The sequence below is a fragment of the Rhipicephalus sanguineus genome, chromosome 2 (genome assembly GCF_013339695.2).
Source record: "Rhipicephalus sanguineus isolate Rsan-2018 chromosome 2, BIME_Rsan_1.4, whole genome shotgun sequence".
Classification (NCBI taxonomy): Eukaryota; Metazoa; Arthropoda; class Arachnida; order Ixodida; family Ixodidae; genus Rhipicephalus; species Rhipicephalus sanguineus.
In genome coordinates this window covers 204,676,012-204,692,891 of record NC_051177.1, presented here as the reverse complement: position 1 = coordinate 204,692,891, position 16,880 = coordinate 204,676,012, and the positions used below count along the sequence as shown (strand labels likewise).

The window sequence follows — 16,880 nt, the reverse complement described above, 5'->3', positions numbered from 1 at the left end:
AAACGCAGGCTGCGGGATCGAATCCCGGCCACGGCGGGCGGCCACATTTTCGATGGAGGCTAAAATGCTTGAGGCCCGTGTACTTAGATTTAGGTGCACGTTAAAGAATAACAGATGCTCAAAATTTCCAGAGCCCTCCACTACGGCGTCTCTCATAATCATATCGTGTTTCTGGGACGTTAAACCCCAACAATTATTAATTGGATACGTTTGCTGAAGGGGGGAGGGGCGCAGGCAGAAATGTTATCGGGGCAGCTGCCCCCATGCGCCGCCCGCTGACGCCGCCCCTGCATGCCTTGCAAGAAAACATTTATCACTAAATGGGAGTATATTTTTCATAGTGTAATGGAACACTAGGCTATGTGAATGAAAGATGGTGCATGTTAACTCATTATTTTAACGTGATAGCGTTAAAGAGCTCGTTTCGCAGTAATTCCGGTGTCGACTTCGTTGGTTGTGAGCAAAAAATTGTCATGCTGTCCGTGACCGAAAAATCGAGCAAGACTGAAACAAAATAAATAATAAAATACTTTGGTGAGTGAGAATCAAACCCAGGCCGTTTGCGTGGCAAGCAGGTGTTCTACCACAGAGCCACACTATTGCTATGAATGTCATGTAGTGGAAGGAGTCCCTTTAAGGCATGTAATATTGCATGGCAGAAGTGTAGAATTGTGCCAGGCTTGAAAACATGTAAATTGCGCAACGAGTGGGCATATAAAGGTCCACCCATTACAAAGCGCTTGGACATATTTAGTCGTCATCAGCTGCAAAACTATCAACAAAGTGAGCAGCTGTGTAGGTTCGTGCGTTGCCTTACGGACGCGTAGTGGGCCTTTTGCTGATTCGCAAGAGAAAGAATTATGGCATAGTGGGCACTTAACAACTGTAATTGCAGTAGGTATTCTAGGATAGTTCAAAACTTTATAGTATGGTTGAGGCATGCACCGACAACTGAAGCCGGGCTAGCAGTTGAGAAGACGATTCGCACGGGACCCGATTACGCTATTGCGTTCTGCTCTTGAAGGCGAGGCTCAAGCGTCCTCCAAGTTCTTTTTTTTTTTTTTTGCAATCTCTGGCAAGTTATTTCACGAAACTGTTTATCATGACTTTCGAGGGTATGCCCTCAAAGGTGATAGTATGAGAGTACTTGTCGATACTTATGCATACGTGTGTGCTATTCTGTTGCCGTATGCATGTGCTGGGCGTGTTAGCTTAGAAGCCAAGTTCTAAACTCTAGGACTGACTGACTGAAAAACATTTATTTACAGGGACGGTGGAAGCGGGGAAATTTGAAAACACAAATGTAGTCAGACTTATGTGGGCTATGAGCGACCCCAGATGATCAAAAATTAAACTGGAATACCCCTCTTCAACATGCCTGATGATGTTTCAGTTCTGCATGTAAAGATATGAGGAATTATTATTACATTACTGTACGTAATACTGACAAAAGCGAATTCATGGGAGAAAACCACTTGGTAACACTTTCAAAGCTAGTTTTGTAAAGCTTCTAGGTTTCTTTGATGGCCTATTCTAGATTATTTCGGCTTACATAGAATACAGCTCTTGTCAGTGAAATGCTTGCTAGACGGAATTAGTACACATGCTGCTTGAAAGCTTTGAATTGTAATGGCCATATTAATTTTTCCCTTTGACAGCTACTACTGCAGCTGTATTGTTATGCATTTTAAGTTCGGGAAAGGAAGGTGGTGTTTATGCAAACACTTTGTGTGATCAATCTCAAGCAGTGAAACAAAGGTCTCTCTGAAGCTGCCAAACGTCCATCTCACGTTGAACTTTTAGGTTGAGTGCTACTTGTACAGTGGCACAATGGAGGAATATTTTGTGTTGTATTGATCTGTGCGCGTGTCTGCCAGCCTGACAGGCAGCTGCAAATGGGGAGGAGTCGTGACTTTGTAATGGAGCTTCCGTCGTGGCTGTGTGAGCTAGCCGTGCTAATGCGCATTTCCAAAGACCAAGCTTGTTCTTTTTGTGCATAAAAGGTAGCGCTATAACAACCTAAGCAACTCCGATACTGCCATGGTGATACGCCATGGTGACTTCATGGTTTTCTAAGCAGAGTGGTGCAGGTTCAGTTCTAGGCCTTTGTGGCTGCATTTGGTTTGCAGGCAGAATGCAAAAGTACCCATGTACTTACATTTATAAGGAGTGCCAGGTGATTAAAATTTATCCAGAGTGCCACGCTATGGCTAACTTTGCAATCACATTGTGGTTTCAGCAGGTAAAACCCAGAGTTCCGTTTAATTTTGTTTTAGGAACTTCTCCCATTGGCCCTCATTCCCATCTGAACATTATGGGCCACTTATGAAAGAAAGGTTTAAATGTGCGTCATGTAATTTGATTCCCGTGCACGCTATGTTGCAACACAAATGTGACTCTGATGCCACCGAACAAGCAAAGTAACAATGTTTTTGTAACTGGTGGCCACAGCACACAGCTTGTGCTTGCAGCTGAAATGTAGCTTTTTATATGCCAGAAGCACAAAAATAATTCAAAAGTGTGATTCCGTGTTTGAAGTTAGTTGGTTGGGGTTTACGCGTGACTTATATGATCAGTTTTGTTTGCTGTGCATGCTCTCAAAGAAAGAAAAGAAAAATGACAAATTTTGATTTGATCGTAAATGTTGGGAGGTCAGTGGGCTGGTTCACGTTATATTTGCACCTTATCCCTTGGACACACTTTTACAGTGCCACAGGTGCTAAATGAAAAAAAAAACTCATTTTCTTGACAACAGGGCTTGTTGCTGAGCTGGTTGGTTCATAACCTGAGGAAAAAACTGTAATGACGCAAAGAAGACTGGGACGAAGCGAAGACTGTCTGTCTGTTTGTGTCTTCGCTTCGTCCCCGTCTTCTTTGCGTCATTACAGTTTTTTCTTCATTTTCTTGCCTCTACATACCCCCAAGTACCACTACCATGAAATCTGTAACCGCACACCGACCAACATGAACGATTGTCATAATATGAGCGATTGCTAGAGCTGCATTAATTGTATTCACTGCAGTACTCAGATTCCTAATCTGTGTTTATAATAGGGCAAATGCATTTTTCATGTTACGAGGTTTGCAAGTTTTGTGGCGTCCAAGTGAACTGTGCACTTAAAGCCCAGAGAACATGTTTGTAATATTCCCGAAACTGCGACTCTTCTGGTGCAGGGCTCGAGTGGGATGCTGGACCGTCCCTCGGAAGTCTATCCGGACCACAGCTTCAAGAAGAGGCGGCTGGAGGACACTAGCTGGTGAGTCCGGACGGTCACTCAACATTTTCCTGCATGGCTCTTGCTCGGCCATCCACACAATTTCTAGAGATTTTATAGCATTGGGAAAAGAGACCGTTGGCTCCTGCGTTAACGTACATTAACGCTACCACCTGTGTCTGGGGCACTACCATAAAATTTGGAACGACACTTGGTCAGGATTCGTCGTAGAGGGAAGTATGGCATGGAAGAGCAAACACGAGAGAACAGAGCCCCACAGCACAAACACCGACTGTCAACTGAAAGGTTGCACTGCATTGGATGGGAAGGCAGGGCACAATCTCTCTCCACTGAGTAGTGACAACGTGGCCAGTAATGTGCAGGTTTACTCAAGAAATAACTGATAACTTATGCTTTGAGAACTGTGTTGTCAGTAACTTATTTTGTCATTATGAAAGGGTAGTTTTGCTAATGCGAGAGAAATAATTCTCCTTAGTTCCCAAGGCCACACCAGCAGGAACCCATTAGTCATTGGTGCAATGGCGCTGATGGAATATGACCAGCTTCAGTCATTCCATGCTGAAGTGGACGTAGAAAATAAAACAAGATATTTTTTGACTGATGCTCACACATGAAATAATATAAAAATGGCAACCAAGAAGAGAAAGCTAGTACACATGCACCTAACATGGATCAGTGATAATGAGAAATGACATAATTGGGGCAGGGTGCAGATCAAATCTCACTTAAGAATACACTTAACAGTGGCCGACTAAAACAAAGTTTGAAAGAAAACAAAAGATGGCATGCGGATGACTTGGCAGCAGCAGCACTGCAAAGTCGATGGCTGAGCTTTCCTGATCCGATGACTTGAGCAGGTTGAGCGGACTAGAGAGGAAGAACCACAGACATGATTGCAAACGTTTGTTCTGCGAACATGGTTGCAGAAGTCAAGTGGTGAGCACTACTCGACTTCTGACTGCTCCATATCGGATGACATTAATCTCTTGACTGCTTGTAGGCTAGATTCTAGATTCAGATGCTAGGCTAGACTGCTCAGCAGAATTATAACCTGTGTTTACCTTCTCGTTTTTCTTGTTCTTTGGATTTGGGAACTTGAGGTTCTCGCGATGATTCAGTCACATTTTGTCTCGAGGCTCCTCTCTAAATATCTTAGCTGCACCCCTTCTAATGCAGGCCAAAAAGAACAGTGTTTCCCATGCCGCCGTTCGACGAGATCGTGCACATTCTTTGCACCACACACATACACATACCCTGATGACTGCGGCCAGCCTCTGTTATCTATTGACAAGCACATTTACTACAGTGGCAGCACACCATGCAGCAACACATTGACGGGTGCTTCAATCACACACACAACTTGCAGTGTGCAGACACCAATGCCCTTTTTCTGAGATTCACTGACTGCACTGGTTAAGGAGACATTGATGTTTGACACAGAGCTCTTTGCAGCTCTACACTTTAAAGCAGCTCTAGGCACACAGAACTAATCATTCCTTTGACACAAGGGATGTATTGCTCATGCGAGCACTCCCTTGTGCTTGCGTGTGTGATACATCCATTGCTCTGATGGAAGTTGAGAGTTTGTTGAGTGAGCTGTTAAGTAATGCAGTCCTGTGACATAGTCTCAATTCATTGCACATGTGCAAAGATGCGCTTATATGGATATGCAACGAGAAGTTACTTGAAAGCTTTCACTTGTCCGTGTTGTCTTTGTCTGTGATAGTTGTGCTTTCCTTCGATAATAAGTGTCGGAGTTGTTTGAAATGTTTTGAGTAACATCAGAGATGCGGTGTAGTCACTCTTTTGTTGGGGAGTTTGGGATGGCTCAACAGTGCCTCAGTAGCACTCCTTCAATCCTTACGTGATCTGCTCGATTTGTTGTTGTGCCTATGGGGCCCACCCACTTGAGGTTCGCGGAGCAGGCGATGATGTTACAGGCCGTGTGTTTGGTCGCCCACTGCAGTGCCCAGCGCCTGTCGGATTTGGAGCAGAACCAGGTGAGCGACGTCTCGTCGTCTTCGCGCTCCAGCCAGCAGCAGCAGTGGGATGCCCTGGGTGGCGGGGGGGAGCTGAAGCGGGCGGGGCTCAAGCGGCGGGCGCCACCGGACCATGCTCCTGGGCCGGCCCCAGCAGCCAGCAGACGCCAACCCTCATCGTCCTCTTCGCACGCTGCTTGGACTGGCGGGGGAAGCTCCAGCCGCCAGCACAACAAAGCTGCCACCGTGGCTCCCAACACATCCAAGGTGAATCCCCGACAAGGATAGCTGCAGTCTGTTTAGAATCCATGAGCATGTCAGAACACCCCTGTTGGTTAGCACCAGTTTAGCCTGGCATGTGAGAGAAAACAGTCACTGTAGCTGTGGCTAATTACGACTTTTGCACTAGGAGGCTGTACGGATTTGACATGGAGGTAGCCGATGTGGCTTGAAGCAATCCTCACGTTTATTGGGTTGACTGAGGTAGCAAGCAGAGCAGTGGCTGTGTGAGCAGTCTGGCAGGGCGTTAAGCGTGTGGCTCGCAGCATGTGCCAGTTGACTATAGATGGTGATGATAGTAATGAAGATGACACTAGAGTGTATCATATTTGAGTGGTTCTTGACACAACTATGGCATGAACCTCATATCGAGGTTTGCGAATATAAAGTATTACCTTTTGAATTAAATACCCAATGGAATTAAAAAAAAATGCCGAGCATCGAATGAAACATTGAATAACAAATTTTATTTTCACAGGCCTCAATTTTCACAAGTTGTAGATCTGCCACTGTTACATTAAAGGGGTCATGAAGCACCCCTTGGGCTGATTGAAAAAACACATCCTGCGGAAAGCTGACACGGCTATGAACTGCTCTGCCAAATATTACAGTCGTGCGCGCCGCGTAATGGCCACAAGCGGAGCGCGAAGTTGCCGTTTCCCCACGCACCCTCTTTTCAAACAGAGGCCGGTTCTCACTCTCGTCGGTGGGCGGGGCGTCTGTCCGCTGTACGTCGCAAGAGACATAGCATGCTTATTGGCCGATAGCCCACGTAAATCGAGAGCGGCGTTCGGATCAGATGCGCTTCTTGCCGCGGGGTGCCGCCACTTGCCGGCGCCGCACTCCTCAGTACACGGTAGCCGCACTCGCGCAAGCGAATCACAGCGGGAGAGCGATCGCATTTCATGACGCGCGCTGGCGTAACTTCTTTCCCCCATGCCATCCCTCCCTGTCTAGCTTCCAGTGCGCTCGCCGGCACGAGAAAAGAGAGAAAGCGCTGGGAGCGTGCGCCAAACCCCCGTAACTCCGCTGCTTCTTGACGGATTCGAGAAATTTTTGCGGCAATCGATTCGGGAGGCAGTACACTCCGATACTGAGGCCATTAGATCATTACTTGGAAAAGTGGTTCATGACCCCTTTAAGGGGAGACACTGGTCTCGAAACGAAAAGTTTTATTATTGGAGATATTGTAATGAAATTGGGTGTGTATATGTATTTCTTCCTCCTGTTTTCAAAAATATAATTAGTTTTCATGTACTTCAATTAGTTATCAAATTGTGAGAGCATAAGTGAAATCTAATTAGGTAATTTCTTACGGGTCATTAAGACACTTTCCCTCAGTATTTTTAGGTTCTGTTTAAGATGCAGCTGTAGCCAAAGACCTGCCATGTGGAGCTATGCTATTTATATTGTCACTGAGATATATCATCATATAAGAACTTTCAATTGTATTGACATTGTGTAATCTTGAAATGCAATTAGCTCACATTATTGTTCACAAAATTTCATATGTTCATCTTAGCCACAAAAAAATAGCATAGCTCCACAGTCCTATTTCTTACGAATTCAACGGTATAAAATTTATCAAAATTACCTTACAAAAACATAATGAAAAGATCCGTAAGGCTGGTCAAGTTGGCAAAAAATGTGAAGCTGAGAAAATCGCGTTTGAAGATTGACACGCACTGTATAAATTTCTAAAAGGAACCTTTAACCATAAATTTTATTCACATGTTCCCCATCTGTTTCCCTTCAAAACAAAACAGAAAGTGTCTTGTTCCACCCAAGGAATCATATCTAAAAAAATTTTCCAATGTGCAAAGCATGATCAAAACCCCACCATGACAAGCGGCTGGGGGGTTCTGGAAAAGCCATGGGGTATGAGGCTCAAGCGACTGGCTGCTCATGTCTTTTCAGTCTTTAGGAAGAACCTTCTAGATGTTAGGCAGCATGTTACCCTGGGTAATAGGTTGCTATGCTTGAGAGAATACCTTCAAAGTAGTCCAGGACTGTAATCTTCAGTTGCACCCGTTTTGTGTCTCCTTGCAAGAGTCTTTTTTGTGTTGGTGCTCTTCAGATGAGTTGCATTTGCCTTGCGTAAACGCAGAGAGTCTTTTTCTAGGCTTCGTCGAACAAGGCAATCCCCAGCAATATAGCCCAAACTTGCAGCAATGGACTCGTTGGTTGCCCTTCTTCCTTGGTTGTAGATGGCAACAGCCTCAGCGGCAGCTCGCTTCACACTTTCCAGCGAAGCGTTCCCATTCTTTGAAGTTTGGGTCCAGATGACCGAATGAAGACTCTCACTCGCGTTCTGGGTCTTCCCTTCACAGCACCGTGCCAGCAGGCTCTCATCACTGAGCCTCGCAAAGACTGGCTCCAGAGCAGCCCCAACACAAGCCGGCAGGGCATTCTTGTGTGAAGGTGGACTCTCCCCATTGGCCAAGGCTCTATTGTACTTGCACCAAGAGCTAGCACCCTCGGGGCACTTTGAGTGCTTTGGTGCATCATCTGTCGATGTCATGTGCAGCAGTGTAGCTTCGACTGCCCTCTTCATAGCTGGCACGTCATTGATATTGCTCCTCAGGGCATATCCGTAGTAATTCGCGATCTTCTTGATCTTCTCTTGTGTGAGCTTTCCTCTACCCCCAAGAGACTCACCCTGAGCCTTCTTTTTGTCCACAAGGTTCCGTAAAGCTGCACCCATTCGCTTGTAGACATGGTTGATGCAGTCCTTTTTGTCTATTTGGATAAAGCCGTACACCTCGGCTTCGGACAAGGCATGAAAAGTGCGGCTGTCTCCATCAGAGAGCACAGTCGTGTAGCGCAGACCATGCTTGGCCCAGGACCTCTGAAACATGGTCAGCGCAGCCTCTACTTCCATGCGGCCAGAGTTGCATTCGATGTTTCGTTGGCACTCGTGGGTTGCCAGCCAGTCGGTGTACCCTTCGTCTTGCGGCTGTGGTCCCAGGGCACAGCCGAGACAAAAGTTTGAGTAAACAACATGGTCAATTACAAGGCCAGTGTAGAGCTCAATGATGCAGCCCACACCTATGTGTGAGCTCCGACCTCGCGTCATCCATGAGCCGTCGAACACAACATCGATGTTCCCTATGGGGTTCAGGAAGTCTGTATACAGCTCTTTTATTACTGCCACACTAGCAGCTTCACTTTCAGTCGCTGTGTTTTCGCAGGCTTTCACTAAACTTTTTAGGTGTCCCTGAAACGTCTTGTGGTGCAAGCCTCGGTGCGAAAGGTTCATACACGCACAAAACTCCGAAAGGGCAGTAACACCTTTGCCTATCATCTGTATCCCCTTCATGGCCCTCATGTTGACTTCGAAGGGAGTGATGGTGGCAGTTCCGCTCACTCTCGGAGAAGAAAATTGCTTCTTCTCGAAATCACAACTGCTGCAAGAAAAAATAAGCTTTACCGCAAGGCCGTACTCCTTGTCCGTTGCCTTCCTCACGCTGAGACTTTTTGCGTCGCATTTGTCGCACTTCGCTTGTGCAAAAAAGTTATTCAAAACTTTCATATCGACGAGCAAAAAATCGGTCCCGGCGTCACCGGTCTGGCACTCCGCGCTTACTCCAAGGTCGAACTTGCGCTGGGTAGCCGACTTTCCAGACAGAACGGTCTTCGTTTGCGCCGATCTCTCAACTCGCTGCGCCTGCTCCGCCGTTGAGTAGTACGCGGCATCAACCCGAAGTGTTTCGCTAGTCGAACTTGGTCCCACGGTGTCGTCAGTTGAAGTTCCCGGCAGGTCCAAAGGGTCCGGCCGCGACTCCAACTCCGCTGCCGACGGTGCACTTGTAGCCGGCGCCTTCTTGTTCCAAGCCCGTTTTTTACGGCTTCCAAAAGCTCGTTGCGTCGATGGTTTCAGACGAGAGTCTCCAGGCATCTCGATCGCGTGGAAAAACTACCGGCACAAAGTAGAGACACGGTCCGTCGAGAAACACGCACGATCGCAAAAGCAGGCGCACACAAACGGACAGCCACGGCGGAGAACCAAACACAAAGAAAAAAAAAAATGACGTGTCGGTCGCGCCAGCCAATGGGAGACTCGGAAAGGCGCGCTTGAAAAGCGCGCCGCGTGAGAGCCAATCAGTGGCCTGGAAACGACCTTCAGAAAACCCGCGACGGCGGCCGTTCTGCTTGAGCGACGCCATTTTGAGATGGCGCAAAATGTGCACAAAGAAAACAGCTTCAAATCTAGCCCAAGATGGCGGCGCTCGGCCCGCTGCAACGCTCATGGCGCGCGCGGGAAGTTCGAACAAATTTCGTCCTTTTGGGGACATTTTAGTGCTGCCGGGGTGCTTTGAAAGCCGATTTTATCGCGTTTCCCGACCGAATTTAGCGTTAGCAATTTGAGAGTAGGTGCTCAGAAGTACAAACGCCTCGAAAATAAGCTTTGCGAAAAATCGATTTTTTGACCATTTTTGACCGTTCCAAGACCCGCGTCTCCCCTTAACATAAGAATCCGAAGTTGGGTAGGGGTCGTCATCTTACAATCAAAAGCAAAACCTGTACCGGTATCTATTGATCTCTAACTGTGACATGAAAAAGGCCATGCAGGAAGCCCCTTGTCTCTGCTTCAGAAGCGGGAATACCTACGGCTCACTTCAAAGCCAACTGGGCCTGGGGACCGAGTTCATGAGCAGGGCTAGCTTGACTATGGCTTGCGAGAACAAATAGTCAGTTCAGTGAACACGTTTAGAAATTTCCGTTATGGAATGTGCATGTGTGTATGATTTTCTTGTTTGTTTGTTTGACACGCGATATCGGGGAGTCGACATACACAATCATGTAAATATGGTACTCTGTACTCGTTTCGGTAGCCGCACGTAATAATTGTGGAAACAGAGTCAAAATGTTGGTTTTCCTCAAATATTCAAGCAGCAGTGCCTTAAAGCCATTTGAATGATTGAAGTATTGGTTGGTGACTGTTTGAGAAACTGAATAATATACATTCAGTTTATTATATTTATTATATTAGCTATATTTGCCAAGCTACTATTTGATTTGTATTCAAGCATTCACATGGCCATACTCGTAACAATTAATCTTTCAAAGTTTGCGGACATTAATAGTGTTTGAGATGTACAATGGCAGCCAGTCGCTGTGCATATGCATAGTCATTGCATATTGATCTAGAAAAGAATATTCTTTGCAAAGTTCAGTGTCTGCGTTGATTAGTTTTGCCATGTCAGAGGCATTTAAAATTAAGACTAATCGTTTAGGCGTATCAGCCTACTATGGAGCATTCCTACATTGGTTGAGTCACATCTGTCATTTTGAGCTTCTTGTGGCTTCAATACGTGTTCTGATTTACCGTATTTACTCGAATCTAACGCGCACCTTTTTTCCGGTAAAACGAGTCCAAAAATCGCATGCGCGTTAGAATCGAGTACCGAAAAAAAAAGAGACTCGGTTATCATATTGCCATCAGCATTTCAAAATGGCCACCTCCTATGTGCACCATTTCTCGTGTGCTGAGGAGATTGTCATCCCGTTTTGCGTTCGCATCGACGGCATGGAAGTGCCGATTCCAAATACTTGACGAGTGCACCACGATGCCGCTTTTAAAAAAATAGTTATTACATGTGCAGAGACGGACGGAAATCGGGCCGCATCGCGGTCGTTCGGAGTTCCCGAAACGTGCGTGCGAGACTGGCGCAAACAGAAGCAGAAGACTTTTCAGGAAAGCTTCACGAAAAGGTTTCAGCGGACCAAAGCAGGGCCGGTTTCCCGAAATCGAAGAGCGTTGACAGCGACAAAAAGTTGTCCGACAGCGATGAGGACTGATCCATTACGCGACTCGTATCGCCGCCGTAGTGGTTGTGACAGTTTTAGCGGCAAGGCCCGTTTTTTGACTTCGTGTTTTACTTTTTTGAAACTTTAGTTCTTTAAAACCCAAATACTTGTTCCTCTGAATGTGCGAAGTTTGACTCCTACGGACTTTTTTTGTTCTTTTCTCTCACGAAAAATGGGTGCGCGTTACAATCGATGTATGACTTTTTTTTTCTTTTTTGGTCGCGGAAAACGGGTGCGCGTTACAATCGAGGGCGCGGTAGAATCGAGTAAATACTGTATATATTTGAAAGAAAGGTCCTGTACGAAGCTCTGTAGCATTTTGCTTGTGTGCACATTGAGGACTGAATGCCTATTCAATAAAGTTGGTGCCAACCTTAGAATGCAGTGGAGAGAACACTGCCATCTAACCAGCATTCTGTCTAAACTTTTGAGCATGTTAGTGCTAATTAGGCTGTAAAGAAAGCCAGTTGGTGTGGCATATTAGTGTACGCAATCTCTTGGCCCATCTGCAGCTGATAAACTTCTAGCATATTCAACATAATGAAGGGAGAATGTTGCATGGGGCCAGTTTTTGCCTTGCAGCCTTTGAAAAGTGCACCAAATTGTCTGGCGGGCATTCAACTGTTCTTGTCCAACCACGTAACAAACGTCTGCCATTTCCACAATGCTCCACATGCGTAGCTACATTACATTTAGCTAAAATTGTGAATGGTTTGAATTAAAAGGCGATGCAGGTATTTTTTTACTGCTTTCTAATATAATTGAGGGCTTGAGTTAAATTGCAGCCAGCAGATGCCCAACAAAAGCTGGGCTTCCTGCATGGTCTCAAACTGTTGGCAAGCCTTGCAAGTGCATGGCATGCTGCTTATTCGTACATTCCTTGTGTGGAGGAGGAGGTGCTCAAACGTCCTTGGCTGTGCAGGCAAGCACCTCCGAGGGTGACTACCAGCTCGTACAGCATGAGGTGCTGCTGTCGACCCAGCACCAGTACGAGGTGCTGGAGTTTCTGGGCCGGGGCACCTTTGGCCAGGTGGTCAAGTGCTGGAAGAAGGGCACCAACGAGATTGTGGCCATCAAGATCCTCAAGAACCACCCTTCGTACGCCCGCCAGGGCCAGATCGAGGTCAGCATTTTGCACCGCCTTGCTCAGGTGAGTCCACTGAACTCTTTGTTTATGTACTGTTTTGAATGGGCACTATACAGTGAACCTTCGCTAATACATACCTGCTGGGAAGGTGGCGTAAGTACACAATATGCGGTAGTATGCAGGAACCATAGGGTACAAATTTGCATGTCTTTAAATGCTATGCAGCTACCAACAATAAGATTATAATATAATGGGAGGGTATTCCCCACAGTGGATGGCAGCGGCTTTGCCACCCACCATTCTTGCCTTGGTAGTTTTATGGTGGTCAAAGGTGGGCTTGGTCAAAACTGGGCTGATCCCTGTGCAGCACCAAGTGAGGTGCAGAAGGCATCGTTTGAGTGTGTGTGTGAGCGGGGGGGGGGGGGGGGGGGGTGATAGGAGGACCAATACAATCAGCTGAGAAGGTGGCTTTTGTAGGCTTGTGTGAATAGCAAATTTTAGGTGCGAAGCGAATAGTGATTTGGTCGAATAGTTTCGAATCGACTTTGAGTAATATATACCGCATATTATAAAGAACAATGAGCATATTTGTCATGACCTGCACAACATTTTTTAAAATTGAAACAAGGCATGTGCAAATGTCCTTCTTTTTGGTTCAAAACATCCCGCCTCATCATCGTTTGTTTATTCAACATGTAGAATGGCACTGGCAGCCCTTCGAACGCTGCTGTGAATGAGTGCCAGAAGTTTTTTGGCCCGGAGCACTCGTAGCGATGAAGCACGATGATCAAGCACAATAGTGGCATGTGGAACGATCCAGGCACTGGAGAATCTTATCGGCCCACACTCGCTTCCGCATGGGAGACGGTCGATAACAAAGCTTTGGTTGGAGGCTCTGGTGGGAGCCAGCACACTGGCACCCAAAGTGCGCGCGACGACAGTCAAAGGCGAGAAAATGGAGACCGTTGCGAGGACAGGAGGGAGGGCTGGGTTAAACTGCTGAGGTTGCCTGGGGGCAGATTTCAATTCCCGCCCGCTTGCCAAACATGGCTGTTGAAGAAAAGAAAAGCGCATAAAAGGAGCTCTTCCATCAACTATCGGTGCCCCCGAACAAATCCCCACTAAGCCACTGTTCACCATCGGGAGTGCCGCTCTTGATTGGCAGTGGCTTTTCCATCAACAATCGACACTTCGAAAATGGTGCACATGTGGTTTTTATGGGAGCAGCAGCTTGGTAAAAGTTGAAAAAGTTTTTTTTTTTCTTCAGAGCATGAGGGCGGCTGCAAAGCCAAGATAAAGTTGTGACCACGCCCCAGCGTCCCAGATTTCTCGTTTGGCCCGCCGGTGCTGTGATCGCGCAGTGTAGCGCGGCGCGGTGGCGCTGCCCTCTCGGTGAGGATAGACCGACATACAGAAAACAGCAGCGAGTTTCTTTGGGGTTAGGTAGCATGCGTGCATGGATGTCTCTCGCGGTGGGTCTGTGGATGACGATACGCGGCTCGTTTCCCCCAGGCCCCTCGTGGTGAGTCGAACGTTGGCAACGCCACATTCGTGGTACATTGTGTGTTATGTTTTCTATGTATTGTATTGGTGGCATCATAGGTCGGCAAACCCGTTCATGAGTCGACTCACTCAGACTCGCTCAGTTAGATCGAGCCGTGAGTCTGAGTCTGAGTGAGTCCGGGTGAGTAATATTCTGGTGAGCTTGAGTCCGAGTGAGTCCGGTAGAGGGAAATTGTCATAAGTCTGAGTCTGAGTGAGCCCTAAGCGCAAAATATATTTCTTGAGTGAGTCTGAGTGACCTCCACACTTCTTTGCTGACCTATGGTTCTATCAACACAACTTCAGCATTACTATCAGCCTTATATTGGCTCACTGCCGACTCGCACGTACTTCACAGCACTAGGGTTCATACTCCAGCTCAATATTTATTAATCAGAGGCGTGAGTTACGTAGAAGGAGGGAGGGGTGCAGATTGACCTCTGTCCGCAAACTCTCTCACGGGAAGTTCTTGATAAAAATATCTCGTGTGAGTCACCACTTTCAGTAAACATGTCCTTACTGGATTGCAACCACTGATAACTCATAATTGAAAGTACGAGATCAAAAGGCGCCAAGTAGAGCACCAAATATGCGAGATATTGGTGTTAAAGAGCATTGTCACCATGGTCAAAAAATCCAATTATACGCTAACGGACTCATGAGTCGACTCACTCAGAATCACTCACTCAGATAGAGCCATGAGTCTGAGTCTGAGTGAGTAATATTTTGGTGAGTTTGAGTCCGAGTGAGTCCGGCTGAGAAAAATTTAAGTGAATCTCGTGTGTTTTTACTCGCACATAGAACATACGGCACACGGGTGATGTTATCAATTTGAACTTCGTACAGAACATGACAGCAGTGCCGACAGTGAGAGAAAAAATGCTCCTCGAGCGTCTACGTAGCTGCACTTGCAAAGAAAATTAACATTGCTGTGGCTGTGTCTTCAAATAATTGTTTTAGGAACTGCAATAAAAGCAGGAAGTCCAGAAAATCGAATGGCGAAAAGTTTCAGCATCTGAAACTTCAAAAGAGCCAGTGCCCTGCGTGGCACGGGAGAGCAGGGGCTCTCATGCGTCGATTCATTTATAGCTGTAGTGATTTCCAAAAGTCACTTTGTGCACGAAGAAAATGTGTAGAAGCCCATCAATACCCAAAAGGGCCCGCTGTCTGCGAGGCACTTTCTTTTTTTTAACTCGAAGCCCAAAAGGTGGCAAGGTCATAGAAGTGGGCAGTCGGTCAGAGTGGTGGGTGGCACTGTGAGGAGAACCCAAACTGTGAGTATTTCTTGTTTTACTGATAACAGGTTTGTCCAATAAAGAGCTTGATCTTTACTAAACGCCTTGGCCGCTGAATTCCTCAGTGCAAGATTGTCACGTAAGCATAAGATGGTCATGCAACAACACGACAATCTTACGACAGTTCTTGAAGCTTGTGTTGCTCGTGGTAATAGATGTAGCATGCTTCGTAGCCGCACAGCAGCCCTGATTTGTTTCTTCAACAACTGTACGTGCAGGAGCCTGCCGACGAGTTCAACTTCGTACGGGCGTTCGAGTGCTTCTCGCACAAATCGCACACCTGCCTGGTGTTCGAGATGCTCGAACAGAACCTGTACGACTTCCTGAAGCAAAACAAGTTTTCGCCACTGCCCCTGAAGTGCATCCGGCCGGTGCTTCAGCAGGTGTTGACGGCGCTGCTCAAGCTCAAGCAGCTGGGGCTCATCCATGCCGACCTGAAGCCCGAGAACATCATGCTGGTGGACCCCGTGCGTCAACCCTTCCGGGTCAAGGTCATCGACTTTGGTTCCGCCTCGCACGTCTCCAAGGCAGTGTGCTCGACGTACCTGCAGTCGCGCTACTACCGGGCGCCGGAAATCATCCTGGGGCTGCCGTTCTGCGAGGCCATTGACATGTGGTCGCTGGGCTGCGTGGTGGCCGAGCTTTTCCTCGGCTGGCCGCTCTACCCGGGGTCGTCCGAGTACGACCAGATCCGATACATCAGTCAGACGCAGGGGCTGCCTGCCGAGCATCTGCTGAATGCGGCGGCCAAGACGACACGCTTTTTCCACCGGCAGACGGACTCCAACTACCCCTTCTGGCGGCTCAAGAGCCCCGAGGAGCACGAGGCAGAGACGGGCGTGCGTTCAAAGGAGGCGCGCAAGTACATATTCAACTGCCTCGATGACATGGCACAGGTAAGCACAGAGCACTACTGTTTGATGGGTAATGAAGGACCTCCATTCTGTGGTGTCCCTGGAAAAAGTAGTGCAGAAATGACTCGACTAGCTTTGATCCTGTTTTGGCATAGGCTGTCAAATAAGGCCTTGAACCTAAAGGGACGTTATGGAGTGATGTATACGTCTCGATATGTAGAGGGCTTTAGTAAGCCTCACTGCAATGGTTTTGTAATATGGTGAAGCATACTACTGGAAACGTCTGTCTGCTGTGCAGTGATGTGCCCTACCTGGAGTCTACAAGGCGTTTCTTTAGACAGTACCGGTTTTTTATAAAAATGCTATGTCAGTCAGCTCCCCGTCGTCTTTGCCGAGGGAGAAAATCTTTGCTGCACCTAAAATTACATTTAAATGAGTCATTAACAAAAACCCGTCAATTAACTTAACTTCAGGCACAGCTCTAATAATTATATCAAACTATTTTGGAATCCCCTTCAGATTCATATCTGGATCTTACTGCAAATAAAAAATTTCTGGGATATCCCATTATTTCATGTAGACTACTTAGCGTTATTACGCAAAGGGCATTGCCCAAAAGGCACTTCACCATGAAAAATGCTGAGGGATGAATTTTTAGCCAGTCTATTTGCATAAGTCCCGCATTTTGCATTAGTATTGCTTAGGCTTGTGCGAATATTCAAGTACTTCGAATATTCGAACTCGCTTTGACACTAACTTAAATTCTAGGAAATTTCAAAGTATTCGAAATGAATGAA

General features: G+C 46.8%; 1 protein-coding gene across 4 annotated transcripts in view; it reads left to right on the top strand.

Annotated features, from left to right (window-relative positions):
- The window catches only part of LOC119384012 (homeodomain-interacting protein kinase 2), a 64,242-nt gene that overhangs the window by 8,645 nt on the left and 38,717 nt on the right, over positions 1–16,880 (top strand). For all 4 annotated transcript variants that reach the window (XM_037652300.2, XM_037652301.2, XM_037652299.2 and 1 more), the window contains exons 2-5: positions 3,175–3,257; positions 5,203–5,482; positions 12,228–12,455; positions 15,448–16,125. In XM_037652300.2, coding sequence (XP_037508228.1) covers positions 3,187–3,257; positions 5,203–5,482; positions 12,228–12,455; positions 15,448–16,125 — 1,257 coding nt within the window. In that variant the 5' untranslated portion in view covers positions 3,175–3,186. The remainder of the gene's footprint in view (positions 1–3,174; positions 3,258–5,202; positions 5,483–12,227; positions 12,456–15,447; positions 16,126–16,880) is intronic.